The sequence below is a fragment of the Pelophylax lessonae genome (assembly GCF_965119305.1).
Source record: "Pelophylax lessonae genome assembly, chromosome: 11".
NCBI lineage: Eukaryota > Metazoa > Chordata > Amphibia > Anura > Ranidae > Pelophylax > Pelophylax lessonae.
Genome location: NC_138778.1, coordinates 47,786,660 through 47,801,663, shown reverse-complemented (window position 1 = coordinate 47,801,663; position 15,004 = coordinate 47,786,660). Strand labels below are relative to the sequence as shown.

Genomic DNA, 15,004 nt, shown 5'->3' with positions numbered 1-15,004 from the left:
TTAACAGAGCTTATTTTGGTACAATTTTTGGCACCTTTGAAGTCCCATAACTTAAAGAAACTGTTTTTTAAATCTCACGTTAAATTACAATACAGCCTAAAGAAGTCCCAGAAGGCGAGTGTGCTGTCTGGCAGGGTGCCTACTGTACATCCCCAGAATAACTGATCAGGGCAAAAGGTGAATTTGGATTGGTCAGTTTGGGTTACTGCATGTTGTCCTTTGTTTTATTAGAAAGCAGACAAGTGCTTTAAGGAAAAATGCAATGAAAGAAATATATGTTGGCTGCTAATAATGAACTAATTTTTAAAATATTAGTTGCTAGACAGCTAGCATAATAAAAAACTTTAAAGTACAGCCACAGCTCATTTAGCTGTAATTCATCTGTGGATCACAAGAGTGCAGTTAGATAAAAACGAGTTACAGGAGTGCAGAACAGACAGTCGGTTCAGACTTGGGAAGGATGGCGACCATATGGTCGAGATCCATCCACATGACTGGACCGGCACCCAGATCAGCGAATCACAGAGCCTGAGCCGGCCACTCCCGCACCCTCCACAGCCCAGCACTCCAGAGGGCATGGGGGGGGGGGGGGGGACGGGCAGAGAGCCAATGACTAACAGTCACCAGCTCTCTGCTCATGGAACTGTGAGAACCAAACGATCGCTTGGTTCACAGTGTTCGTGCCAGCGGGGGCAGATGCTGCATCTACCTAGGTAAATAGGATTTGGCAGAAAAAAAAAAAAATTATATACATCTCCAATAATTCTCTTTATTTTCCAAACAATTATGCAGATGAGAATTTATGAATGCCCTCTGACTGAGAAAGAGCCGATCAGGGTCTCAAAATATGTGGACAGCCAGGCAACTATAATTTTCAAAAGAATATCAGCAATGGAAGGCTACATATATCTGGCAGTACAGGTTTCCTTTAAGTATCTGACAACTTCATTTATGCCTATTGCAGTGAGGTTTCCGATTATGAAAACAAAAGGTTGCAACACTAAGCAGCTTTCATACACTGTGCCCACAGTTACCATGACCTGCGTGGCTATTTCCACATGCTGTACTGTACCGCATATGTATTATGTGACACACACACTGATTGCAGTGGTCTAACAAATCGAGAGCAAAGCACTGATCTGCATCACTGATGAATGAAATGCACTGATCAGTTTATAGTAGAAGTATAACACTAAGCAGTGCCATTCTGTATAGAGGTAGCAGTAGTGAAAATAACCACTTTTTCACTTAAGGTGGTTCTAAAATCCAACAGTTTACTTGAATGCATTCCATAAACCCCCCAAAAAAACCCCCGTATTTAAGAGTATAACACGTACTTTTGCCTCCTAAAAAATGGAGGGCAAAACAGCAGTGCGTGTTATACGCATATATATATATATATATATATATATATATATATATATATATATATATATATATATATATATATATATATATATATATATAGGCCAGGCAGTGCTGAGAGGCAGAGAGGGGGCAAACCAGGCAGAAGGAAGGACAAGCGGTCGCTGTCAAAGGAAGTTCCGCCTCCTATGATAGACAGCAAAGTGGCCCAATGCCGGGACGTGCGACATATTATCATAGGTGCCGGGATGTCAGATGACAGCGGCCGCTCGTCCTCTCTTCTCCTCAGCCTGGCCTGCCCCTGCTCTGTGCAATGGTGCAGGCGAGGCCGCATTGCTGGACACTGCGCTGGGGAGGCCGCATTGGATAAAAAAAAGTTCAATTCAAGGCTATTTCCAATTTAAGCTTTTTTCCTAAAATTTTCCTCCTAAAATTGGGGGCGTGGCGGCGTTTTATTACTCATATACCTTACTCATATTACTCATATACCTTAACTATAGTATATATTTTACATGCGGCCCGAGAAAGTTTCTCTACACTTATTGTGGCCCCGAGAAGCCAAAAGGTTGGACACCCATGATTTAATGCTTCACTATTCTGGATAAAAATGAGAATCATTTTTTTTGCTTAGAATAAAGATCACGATTCTCGGCGTAACATCTTTCATATTATACAAAAAAAAAAAAAAAAAAAAAAAAAAAAAAAAAAAAAAAAAAAGGGCTAACTTTACGGTTTAGTTTTTTTTTTTTTTTAATTAATTGAAGTGTATTTTTCCCAAAAAATTGTGTTTGAAAGACTGCTGCACAAATACAGTGACATAAAATATTGCAAAGTAAATTCCAAGCAAAAAATACTGATTTTAACTTGTAAGCAACAAGTGTCAGAAAAAGGCTTAAGAGGTTAAAACGGACCTCGCTTACAGATGGAAGTTGATGCCTTTGATCTAAATAAAAGAACTAGACGATACATTGTATTGTGTTTAGGCGGAAAGTCCTTCGAACACTTGAATTTAACAGCTATATAAAAGGACGTTTAAAACGTCCGTTGGGTCGCGTTTGCATGCCGCATTTAGCGGCATTTAGCAGGGGTTTGCGCTCAGATCCATTTTTAGAGGTCAAAAAATCATTCCCCTTTAAACAGTAAAAACGCAAATCGCTAAACGCTGGGTGACCGCGTTCGGTTGAGTTTTGCGTTTGAAAACGCCAGTAAACACACGTTCTGAACATCCTGAATGCAAATAATTGCTTATAATAAACTAATAATAAACTCAACTGCCTCTAAATGACTGTAAACGACTCAATGTACATGGGACAGATAAGATAACAGAGGAGGGTTCAGGGGCTTCTGAAAAAAAAAAAAAAAAAAAAAAAAAATGCCCACCTGCTCCTAAGAGCCCGTTCACACTGGGGCGACCTGTCAGGCACAGGTCGCCTTCCATAGAGAAGCTGTGGACCCGTTCCAATAGGAGCGACACAAGTCGCTCCGACTTAGAAAAAGGGTCCGGAGCTTCTTTGGGGCAACCTGGAGCGACCTGCATAGACTTCAATGATATGAAGTCCGTGCCGGCTGCTCCGAGGTCGCGGTGCGAGCAGCGCACCACGACTTCACAGGTCGCCCCGGGAAGTAGCGTCGCCCCAGTGTGAACGGGGTCTAAACGTCCGTTTACAAGTTGTAGTGTACATGAGGCCTTCTAGTTATCTCACAGCCATAACAATGTTGACAAACATTTGCTGGAGGCTCTTTCTTTGAGGCTGCATTCACATGTCAGTGTATGGATCGCGGGCAGAATCGCCGCGATTCCGCCCACGATCCGGAAATCATTGCAAATCGCGGGACGCATATGCGTTGCCCGTGATTTGCAATAGCACCCCAAACGCTGAGCGATGTTGCCGCGATTTCCGCCTGCCGAATCGCGGTAACATGGCGCAAAAAAAAAAAAATTGCTGGACGCAATACGCTCCAAAGAAGCTCTTATACTTTTTTGGGCGTAATACGTCCCGCGATTTTTTTTTTTGCGCGATGTTACCGCGATTCGGCAGGCGGAAATCGCGGCAACATCGCTCAGCGTTTGGGGTGCTATTGCAAATCACGGGCAACGCACAGGCGCCCCGCGATTTGCAATGATCTCCGGAAGGTGGGCGGAATCGCGGCGATTCTGCCTGTGATCCATACGCTGACATGTGAATGCAGCCCGACAGCTGTGAGTGAGCAGAGAACAGCTCTGTAGGAAATTCCGTTTTAAAATTGTGAGGGGGGGGGGGGGGGGGGTGAATCGAGAGCAAGATTTTTTTTTTTTTTTTAACGATCGTGCAGCTCTAATAACATTCAATCACAATAGGATTTGTGTCACAATTGTATACGCTATATTGTTTCTTTATTTGCTGATGTTTTTTTTTTTTTTCCCCACAAAAGTGGAGTTACTCTTAAAGAATAAATTGCCTTTAAATTTTTAAAAACTTTACCACACTTTAAGGTTATGATCTGATAACTGATCGATTATGAAAATAATCGTTAGTTGCAGCCCTACTTCATACATCCAACAAACCAATGAGGAATAGGAATGGGCACTGGGCACAGACCATTTGCCTCCACTGCCACTCATCTATCCCATACACAAGCAAATGCTTGGATGTGCGGTTATCAGTGTAAAGCCGCAGCCTGTCATTGGTTTGAACAGGCATGTTAAAAAAAACATAACACCTGTCAATCCCGCATGTAGAGAATTTTTTTATTTTTTTTTTTTAATGTTGTATGACTCTCTGCACCCATGAGAATGAGCCCTAAAGCTGCAAACATGAAAAACTCTGTGCCAAGGTACCCATAGACATGAGATGATTGACGTCTGATCTGGATAACAAAGGCTGGATCAGGCTGATGTAACATGCTGGAAGATCAGCAATGCATCCCTTTAACCATTAGAAGTGCTCGCTACGCAGACCAAAACCAAACGCTGGAAATCAGAAGACTTGCTTGCTATTAAAAATGGCCTTTTCTGGCACAGAATCTAACCGATTGCTATAGGAAACAAAAATTCTTCCTTTACTCTCATAAACAAGAACTACTGACAAATAAGGCCCGCCGCCCATGGTGTCCGCCTCCATAAAATGGGAGTCGCACTGACTGTCAAAAGAGAAAAGGGTCCTTTAGGTTATTAAAAGAACTTGCTGGAGTGGATAGATAAGAACAGAACTGCTATAAACTTGCAGTCTAGCTTTACCACTGCAATAAAAAAAAAAAAAAAAAAAAAAAAAAAAAAAAAAACGGAGCCCATTAATAAAATTAAAAGTAAACCACAATAGCCAACAGTTTACTACAGTGCATACCAAGGTTACAGCCACACTGACTTGTAAGCAGACTTGGACGTAAAATCCAAAAGGTCTGCTCCCCAAAAAAGCCACACACACACCCCTGGACTGCCAGATTTTGCACTTGATTACCAAAAGTGGCTGCTATAGCCGCTAGCGATAATCACTTTCTTCTCCCGGTGAGAACAGCTTCCCCTGCCCGCCTCCGCCGGGTGAAGACAGTTGCGGATTCCCCTGTCGGCACGGTCTGTGTTGATGGGGGAATCGTGAGAATTTTTCCTGCAACCAAAGAAATTTGCACTGTTTAAGAGTGGAACGGACTCATTTTATCTCAGCGGGGGGATCGATCCGCCGATCAGGAGGATGACAGCTGTTCTCCGTCCTGTGTGTGGAGACACAACTGTCAGTTCCCCATGCATCTCTATGGTGAAATCGGATGGGAACGCCCGTCTGTCCGTTCTCATCCGATCCGCTGGAAGGATGGAAAATAGGGTTTCCATCCAGTTTTGATGGATCGGATGTCAGAGGACATGTCTCCACTGACATCCAATGCCCCATAGAGATGCATGGGGGTGACCGTTCAGATCCGCCAAAAAAAAAAAAAAAAAAAAAAAAACTTTGACAGGCGGATCTGAACGGTCCGCCTGTGTGAAAGGGGCCTAAAGGCCTGTACACACCATACGAAAATTGGAAGTAAAATTTAGTCCGACGAGCGATCTGCCGATTTTCAGATTGTTAGTATGGTGCCTGAACCCACACTGATGTCTCTTAAATCACCTCCGAAGTCAGAATTCAATGCTGGTTTGAAATCATGCGAGTTCAGCTGAACTCGCACGATTTCAAACCCACATTCAGTGTGAAGCTGGGCTAAAAGCAAACTGCATTTCTTTTGGCAATCTACAAACTCTGGGGCATCCCACTCAAAGGAAAAGTGGTCTCCATGCAGCTGATCTTTTCCCCTTTACTGCTGTACCATGCATTGTTCTGCACTTTGTGTCAGCGTGGAGGAGGCCATCTTGGGAGACGCAGGGCTTTGCTTTCTTATTTCAGAGCTTCCAGTATGGAGAACAGCGAAATAGTGACATCACCAAATCCCCAGAGAATAGCAGTCAGAGGCAGCAGCTGCATAGATCTGACAATGCATCAATATGAGGCTGGAGGCACAGGAGAGACCAGGCTCCCTAACATACTAGGAAGTTCAATGATAGTTTAGTAGTAATTACAGATAAAGGAGATACATTTTTCAGGGTACTGGTTTAGACATTAATACTTTCAGGCTGCATGTACACTATTTAGTTTCTAGGAGCAGGAAAAAATGCTAGAGTTATCCTGTGTCCATGCACACTACATTAGGCTATCAGTTCCGGTTCACACTTGAGCAATGCCAGACATCGCATCTGATTCGCATTGCTGGGCGGATCACATGTGATGCCTGTGCGATGCCAATTCAGTCATACAGATTGTATGGCTGAATTTGCATTGCATTTGGACTAAAATGGTGCAAAAACCTTTTTTGGTCCACACTGTATACGATTCCTGCACCATTTAACAGTTTGCACTGCAATATGCGAACCAATATGGGGGGGGGGTCATTGACGTTCTATTGACACCTGCAGCGGTTTCATAAGGCAGTGTGAACTGCCTGCGAGTCCTATGCGATGCAGGAACCGGCACTGGAATCCCGCATCTCGCTAGTGTGAACCGGCAATTATCGTTTTTTGAACTTCAGCATCTAGAAGCATAAAAAACTTTTTTTGTAGAGTTTTTTTGGATTCTCATGAGATATTACTGTAGTCAAAGTGATCGTGCCTCTGAAAAGGGCATCCAAAACCCCCACACTCTTCTTACCTCGGTCCCCTCACAACTCCTTTGTTCTCTGCAGTAGGTGCTGAAATCAGGTTTTGGTGACTCAGGGGAGCAGTGATGGGACAGTGCTAAGGTCTAGCGACTGGCGGCTATGCCTTGTACTGTCAAAAAGGGGCAGGCCACATGGTTCCTCCATACCCGGAAGTACTAGGTATTCTCTCGCCACTGCAGCAGGTGCAAGGAAGCACAGGAAAGGCAGTATAAGAGGGTCAGGGGATGCTCTCTGCAGAAACACTGTTGCTTTGAAATATTTCTCAGAGCTTGTACAGAAATGTCCCTTTAAAGAGAATCTCTTTCTTCTGAAAAAGCACAACAATTAAAGTGGTAGTAAAGTAACAAAATCACAAAAACCGCTGACAGGCAGGGTTTTAATATCAGGAGAGACCCTAGATACCTCTTCTGTCACAAATGTTCCCCCTGCCTGTTAGCCGGTAATGTGATCTGAGCTGCACATGCGCAGCTCAGACCGCATTTACAGCCCGCTCTGTGTGTCGTGGCAACATGACGTCACCTCAGCCCAGCCATTCAAGCGGCCGAAGATAAGAAACATGGAAGGAAACCCGGGATGGAAGCGCCGGGGACCAGGGGAACCCGTGAAAGCCCAGCGCTGGACAGCACAGATTATAGACGAGTTTGCCATAATGTACAAGTATGCCGTACTAGTACATTATGACAAACCTGCAGGGGGCCCATTTTTTTTTTTTTTTTTTTTTTAATCACAACTTTACTACTGCTTTAAAGGCTTGTTCAAACAAGCAACAGCCCTTGTTGCCCCTCTGAAAAGCAATGGCATTATCTCGGGCAGGTTGGGGCCTCAGGGCCCCATCCCTGTCCTTGATGCCACCATGTCTGTCTAAGCCGGTCAGCTTACAGGTTTAGAGAGGAACGCTAAGAGAGGTCGGTGTGGAAAGCGGCAAGAACTGGAAGGAGGGAGTCTGAGGAACCAATTGGTACACAGGGAGGCTTGGGTCTGGTGGTGGAACGTTGCCTAGATGTCCCGACGCTCTCCAGTCACTCTGCTATCTGACCAAGTTCTTCCTGTGTCCGTAAGGCCCCTTTCACACATACGGTCCGTTTGTCATCTATGACAGATGAAAAATGGACATCAATGCATCTCTATGTAAAAACAAAACGACAACGGATGATCATCCGTTAACATCCGTTCATCAGCTTTCGTCAATGTCCGTATTTTGGATGAATGCCCCATTTTTCATCCGTCCAAAAAAACGGATCAGACGAAAAACGGATGTAAATGGACAAATGGTCCGTTTTTCATCCGTTTTTGTATTGGTAGAGGATGTAAAAAACTGATACATTTTGACGTGACTGAACTGATGAACTGAACGGACCGTTGTGTGAAAAGGGGCCTAACTGCATGGTGCAAACCCAAGGAGCCGTGCACCTTTCACTCCAGGTCAGGATCTGCAGAAATCCCCGCTGTACCCATCTCAGGCTCTCCTTCCACGTACAGGGCTTTTCAGAGGGGATTTGACCGGCAGCGAGGCGTTATGGCGCTTCCTCACCTCATAACGCCTGCATTTCAAAAAGCGGAAAAGTCTGGCCAAAGCTGCAACAATGGAATGGAGGGAAAATAGCCTCTAGAAAAGTACTTAAAAGTAATTTTTAAAACATGATGGGTCACTTCAACTTTACCAGGCAACACATTCTTCATTGAGCCCCAGTTCAAACCGATGCAATGCTGGATACGCAGCGATTCCTGGGCATTTCCTGCACCGCATAGCAATCTCACAGTGTTCATGCAAATGGCTGCAGGTGTCAAATGTTATGTTAACAAACACCCCAAAAAGCAGGTTGCAAAACACAGTGCATTTGAATTGAATGGATATGAACACCCTTGCAATCCTATTCTAGTGTGGCCAAAAAAAAAAAAAGTGGCTGCACTTTCTTTGTGGGGATGAGGTGCACAGAATTGCATGTGATTTTCACAGGAATGCGGTGCGATTCCTATGCAAAATCACATGCGGTTTTACAATGTGAATCAGGGCTGAAGGTGTAGAATTAAGAATCACCTGTGCGAAAGAACAACCATCAAAAATATAGAAGGCTGGGGGAGCAGAGAGTGTGCACATTTAGGGTCCTTTCACACGGGCGGTCGTCCGTATGTCCGTTTTTCCTCCCATCAGTTTGCAGATGAAAAAATGGACATAATGTATGTCTATGGGCTAGTGGACGTTAGCGGATGACAATCCGCTGACATTAGTTTTGTGTTCATTCCGTTCAGTTCCGTTTTTTAAGACGGAAGAGAACCCTATTTTTCTTCAGTTTAAAAAACCGTGACGGACGCAAAAACGGATGTCAGCAGATTTCATCCGCTTAACATCTGCTAGCTCATAGACATACATTGTCAGTTTTTCATCCGCAAAACAGATGGGAGGAAAAAAAAAAAGGACATACGGAACGGACCCTACAATAGTGACATCCCGTGTAAGAAGGGAAGAAAAGAAAAAAAAAAAAAAGGGGAAGAAAAAGAAAAAAGGAAAAAAAAAAAAGGGAAGAAGGGAAGAAAGAAAAAAAAAAAAAAAAAAGGGAAGAAAGAAAGAAAGAAAAAGGGAAGAAAAGGGTAACGGTGTCAAATGTTATGTTAACATAATCAAATGCAATAACTTTGTGTATTCAGACAGCTGCAGGAGCAGCGGATACAATTGCCAGCAAAGAGATGGCTCCATTCACACAGCATAAAGCCGGGTATACATGGGCTGAATGTCAGAAGAAATTTGCTGATTCAAAAAAAAAAAAATAAATAAATAAAAAACAGCTGCCGACATTTGGCCCGTGTGTATGCCGGTCTGTCCAAAAGAAGTCTTTCAGACATGCATGCTGGAAAACCAGCAGCTGACTGACTCCTGATCAGCGCTCTCAGCTAACGGCTGAGTTCGCTGATCGCAGTGTTCTAGCGCAGTGGTTCTCAAATCCAGGCCTCGGGACCCACCAACAGGCCAGGTTTGCAAGATAACTAAATTACATCACAGGTGATCTCATTTGCTTCTCAGTGATTGCAGTATTCTAGTCTGCATCCCCCAAGGTAATACTTAAAATCTGGCCTGTTAGTGGGTCCCGAGGACCGGAGTTGAGAACCACTGTTCTAGCGGGTGTGGGGGGGGCGTCCCCCTGTCAGAACACAACAGCACAGCGGGGGAAAGAGATCACTGTACTAACTTCTCATGGCGAGTACAGCGGCTCCGATCAGAGCTGACAGTTTTTTTTCCCTTCAAGCCGCTGGGTTGAATAGAAAAGAAAAAAACAAATAGTGTGTACCAGGCTTAGATGCAGGACGTTCCTATTCAGTAGAAATGGTTGCGTTCTGTGGACAGGATCATTTTTGCATAATGCAGTCTACCTCCAGCTGATGCTTTTGAAACCAGTTTTTTTTTTTTGGGGGGGGGTGACATGGTTTTACTGTATTAATTACACTTTCTTCAAACTTCCTGTTGCATCCCAGGGACAGGAAGTGATGGGAAATTACCTCAATGGTGCACAGACAGCAAAATAAAACCCCCGCTAAATCTGTTAACACTTGCCTACCCTATAAAAAAAATGTAGCGTGTGTATGCATGTTATACATACAATTTAAAGTAGATAACAACCAATCACAAAAAGCTTTTACATGTCAAGACAGACTAAAACGTTTTTAATCTCCAATGACTGGTTCACACTACAGAAATGCAGTCTGGATGCGTTGCTGCATGCACATTTTTTCCACTTTCAAAGTTTCCTGGTTTTGTTGCAATGCATGGTCATGTTCCAATACAGTTCTGTGCAGAACAAAATGCAACATGTTCTACTTTTTTTTCTGCACTGCAAGGCACAGGAACTGACTGCACTGGTGTGAATTTAGCCTTTAAAAGGAATACCTGTCTGCTCCAAATAAAAAAAAAAAATCCAAAACGGCAGTCTCTGCAATAGATGAGATAATACAGAAAGCGCTCTGGCAGCCAGTATCTCCGTCAGAACCCTTAAATACTCAACACAACACTGGGAGTGTCAGATCCCCGTACCTCCCTCCCACTGCGTGCTGTGGATCCATCCTTCGAACCCTACGTCACTGTGAAGTCCTATATTGATGCAAAGGTTGGAACCACAGCACTAGGTCAGAGACAAACCCCTCCAACACTCCCAGAAGTCTGGAATGCTGAGGAGTTGGACATTGGTTGCAGCTAATAAGTGTTGTGAAAAAAAGTCTGAAAGTGAAAGTATGATATTGGTTGCAGCACTGGAATGGAGGGAAGGGACAACAAATGAGGTGTCAGTGGAGAATAGAACACCCTTTTATTGGAGGGGGGGCTGGCAGGGTCTCTTCAACAGATTAACCATGTCTTACAGTTAAAAAGATGAATCCCAGGAATGGATCTCTCTACATTGTTACATTTGTACACGGCTTGAACCAATGTAATGAGATATATATATATATATATATATATATATATATATATATATATATATATATATATATATATAAAAAATCACACACACACTATAGGAAAGAAGAAGGATAAAATCCCTGGTGCTGCACATCCACAGGGTTTTGGGATGGTGAGCGAGAAAACCTTTAGCCTGGGCTCCTGCAAGGCCATGCCTCCAACACATTTCGCTCCCCGTGGAGCAAAACGCTTTGGTGGCACGGCTTTGCAGTAGGTGGTCTCGCTCATCATCACGAAACCCTGTGGATGTGCGGCACCATGGATTCTTTGCTCTGGTGACCACAGAAGCTGGGAAGAGCTCCATTTCCTCGTCCGGACTCCCGTAGCAGCGGATACAGAGCTATCTACATTACCCACAGATGGTAAAAAAATGTGCCGGAGTGGCACACCAATCCATCGTGGGTCATAGCACATACCGTATATACTCGAGTAGTACAAGCCGACCCGAATGCAAGCCAAGGCACCTAATTTTACCACAAAAAAGTGGGAAAACCTACTGACTCGAAAGCCTAGGGTGGGAAATGCAGCAGATACTGGATCACCACGAGACACAAAACAGGGGCTGCGGGCATGGCACAGGAGATGCAGTGCTGCGGGCATGGTCATTCTCCTGTACCATGCCCGCAGCACTGCATGAGGAAAGGCAGGGGCTGCAGAGGAGTCTCACTTACCTGTCAATGAGGTGCCTTACATTTAAAAATGGCGTCGCCCGACGCCAACACGTCACCGCGCATATGCGGTGACGTTGGGCTGATGCCGAGCAGACTGCGCATACGCGATGAGGTGTTGGCGCCATTTTTAAAAAAGTGAGACCGTGACTTGAGTATAAGCCAAGGGGGTTTTTTCAGCAAAAAAAAAAAAAAAAAAAAAAAACACACAACACACACACACAGAGAAAAACTCAGCTTATACTCGAGTATTATACTATATAACCTCCTGCCCAATGCCCCTTGAAACTAGAATCACTGAAGTTGCCCCTGCTACTCCCGTATTCTCTACTTGCTTCCGGGAACCTGTGCTGAGAGGCTGCCCTGCTGCATTATGAACACAGGTCATTAGCTCCATTCAGAGAGCTTCGAATTTTCTGAATGAATGTAATTTGTTCTCTGAATAGACGTGGGGGGCTGCCTGCTCAGTGTGGGACCCGGAAAGTGGAGAATACTGGAGTAGGACTGTGTCTACTTCAGGGATTTCCAGGGGCATCGGCATTGCCAGGTAAGATATATACTTAGATACACTGGTCCAAGCTGAACCAATCTAACTATGTAAAAATATTCATACCTGGAATTCCACTTTAAGGCTCGTTTCCCACTGCCGCAACTTGAGAGTTCAAAGCTGCATGACAAGTCGCACCTCATTGACCGCATTGGAACCATTCTATTGGTGCGATTCAATTCGCAGCGACTTAGAAAAAGGTTCCTGCACTACTTTGAGACAATTTCATCACAACTTGCCTTGACTTTTGTTCATTGCCGCTTGAGACTTCATTAAGTCACCCGGCCCAGTTGCAGCAGCGTGAACCAACCCTTAAAGCGTTTGTTACCCCAACAACTTCATATTCCTGATATGCATCTGCTGTACCATGAACTTGTATGAGAAAGTATCCTATTCTCTTTGTATTGCTTCCTGGTGCTCCTGACAGAGTCTATTCCTAACTATTAAAAAAATAAATACACTTACCACACTAAGCAGGCGAGCACAGTGTGGTGAGTTCTCTAGCTATGCTGGGAACTCAGTGTGCTCTCCTCCAATGATCAGACTTGTCCTGACACCCCTCCGCAGCACAGCTATTCACTGGGAAGCTCAGTGTGCTGCTGCCCTTTCCCCCAAGCTCTTATGCAGCTGAGAACAGAGGGAATGTGATCACAAAAAAGTAATTTCTTTTTTTTTTTTTTTTTTTTTTTTTTTTTATTTATATCTACACCAAAATGTTTTGCCTTTTATTTCTATTTTAAACTGAATGGGTTGTTTTACAAGGTGATCGTTTAGTTACACCTCAAGTGATTTTTAAAAGACGCTTAGAACATCGTCAGTTTTTATCGCTGCCTGTCCCCCATTAGCGAGATTCACCCTCTCTAATTTGTCCTGTTCACCATTAGCATTGAAACAAAGAAATCTCATATTTTGGGCTGTCCCAAGAAAAGTAATAAAAGGGGAAATCTTCCAATGAGGACACTAGTTCTCATGGCCTGGGGGGGGGGGGGGGGTCCCAAGTAATTCCCTTATTTTGCAGTGATTTCCACTCACTTCCCATTTTGGCTAAGGGACAGGAAGTGAAGGAATCTCCCCAGCAGAGCACAGATGACAAAAAATAAACCAATGGGATTTAACCCTCCCTAAGGCTCCATTCACACTTATACGACTCCAAAGTTGCGCTGTCTTTGGATGGGTGCAACGTAGATAAGTCTTTGGTTTTAACCAGAGATAATGGACAACTGTTGCATTGTATAGCATTCAGTTATGACTTTTTTTGCACCTTTTGAGAGTTAACAATCAAGTCTATGATGCTCGAGTTGCATGAAAGTCAGTCCAAAGTAGTGTATGAACTAATTTGAGAAGTTGCTGCAACTTTAAGTCGCACATATATGAATGGGTATCATTGGAAAACATGTGGAACGCCTTATGCGACTTTGATGGCCAAAGATAACATTTCAAGTCGTACAAGTGTGACTGGAGCCTTACTCGATCCAAAATGAAAGAACAATGTTTTGCAGTTCTACTTTAGGGCTGGGTTCACACTGGTGCTTAATGGATATGGGTTTCTCGCATCCAATTCGCATGTCAGAAGACTGCAACCGGCTCTCAAGGGAGCCGATTCACACAACTCTGGGACGGCTGCAAAGTGATTTTGCAGTAGATTCCTGTGCGTCTTCTGGTCCGTTTTAGGTTCGAATTCAGCCAACACCTGAAACGGTGAATAGGGTCCCCCTGGACCCCCTGCTGCGAGCGACTCTGCAAATAGTGTGAACCCAGTGGAAGAATTCAAATCTACTTCAAAAGTGCAATTGTAAACAGCCCATTTTGTTCAGCCATTACTTCTATAGGCATATGCAACCATAACTTTACCGGTGGTCGTCCAAGGGTCGGTTTCTGTCCGGCACATCCTGCGCTAGGCCCTTGGGGTGTAGTAAAAAGCATCAACTCAGCCTCACTGAGGCCAGGGTTCGAAGGTCCGTCTACAGGAACATCTGGAGTGGATATGATGACAATCTGTTGTTCACCCACATGAATGGTGCCAGCTTCCCAGACGGTCCCTAGCTCACCTTCCAAGCAGCCATAGGACACCCCAAAGTCCTGGGACATGATCAGAGGGGTTACTCCCTCAACCTTGCAGTTCATCCAGGTGCCATGTTCTCACTAATACTAGAAAATCAATTTAGCCTACATTGGAATCCCAAACTGGAACTTGCTGGGTAAAGCAAAGTTTTAGGCAACTGGGGGCCAATTGTAAAAAAAAAAAAAAAGAAAAGAAAAAAGGGGGGGGGGGGAAGTTGGAGGAACACTTGGGGAGGCAATAAAGAAAAACAGCTTTGGAACCCTTTAAAAACACTGGGACTCAAACCTGATCCAATAAACGAGCTCAGCTATTCATTAAAAAGTCAGTAGAGTCGACCTCAGAGAGCAGGAAAGGGGCTGTACACTCGTTAAAAAGTTTGCTCGTTAGTCTGGTAGAGACAATGCTGTGCAAAACAATGTGCACAATGCTGTAAAACTTTGTCAGCACAACAAGCAATAAAATCAGCTATAGGATCCAGTCCTGTGTGTGCAAGCCAGTGCTGAAATATTCCAGAGGGCAAGGGACCTTTAAATGTACATCAGTCTTGGTAAGGATACAAGGCAAAGGATGGCAAAACAATGCAATGGGGCAGATGTCCAAAAAAAGAGTGCAGGGAGTCAATCAAAAGCGATGTGCAGCATACATCCCAAAACAGACCGCACCAATCCAGGTCAATGCAGCGTAAGTCCACAAATAGCGCATCAATCCAGAACAGTGCAATTGTGCAGCATAGGTCCAAAAATGGTGCAGCG

General features: G+C 44.1%; 1 protein-coding gene across 1 annotated transcript in view; it reads right to left on the bottom strand.

The window, feature by feature from the left end:
- The window catches only part of E2F1 (E2F transcription factor 1), a 55,905-nt gene extending 41,575 nt beyond the window's left edge, over positions 1-14,330 (bottom strand). Inside the window, exon 1 of the mRNA XM_082272606.1 lies at positions 14,042-14,330. Coding sequence (XP_082128732.1) covers positions 14,042-14,314 — 273 coding nt within the window. The 5' untranslated portion in view covers positions 14,315-14,330. The remainder of the gene's footprint in view (positions 1-14,041) is intronic.
- Between the last annotated feature and the right edge of the window lie 674 nt (positions 14,331-15,004).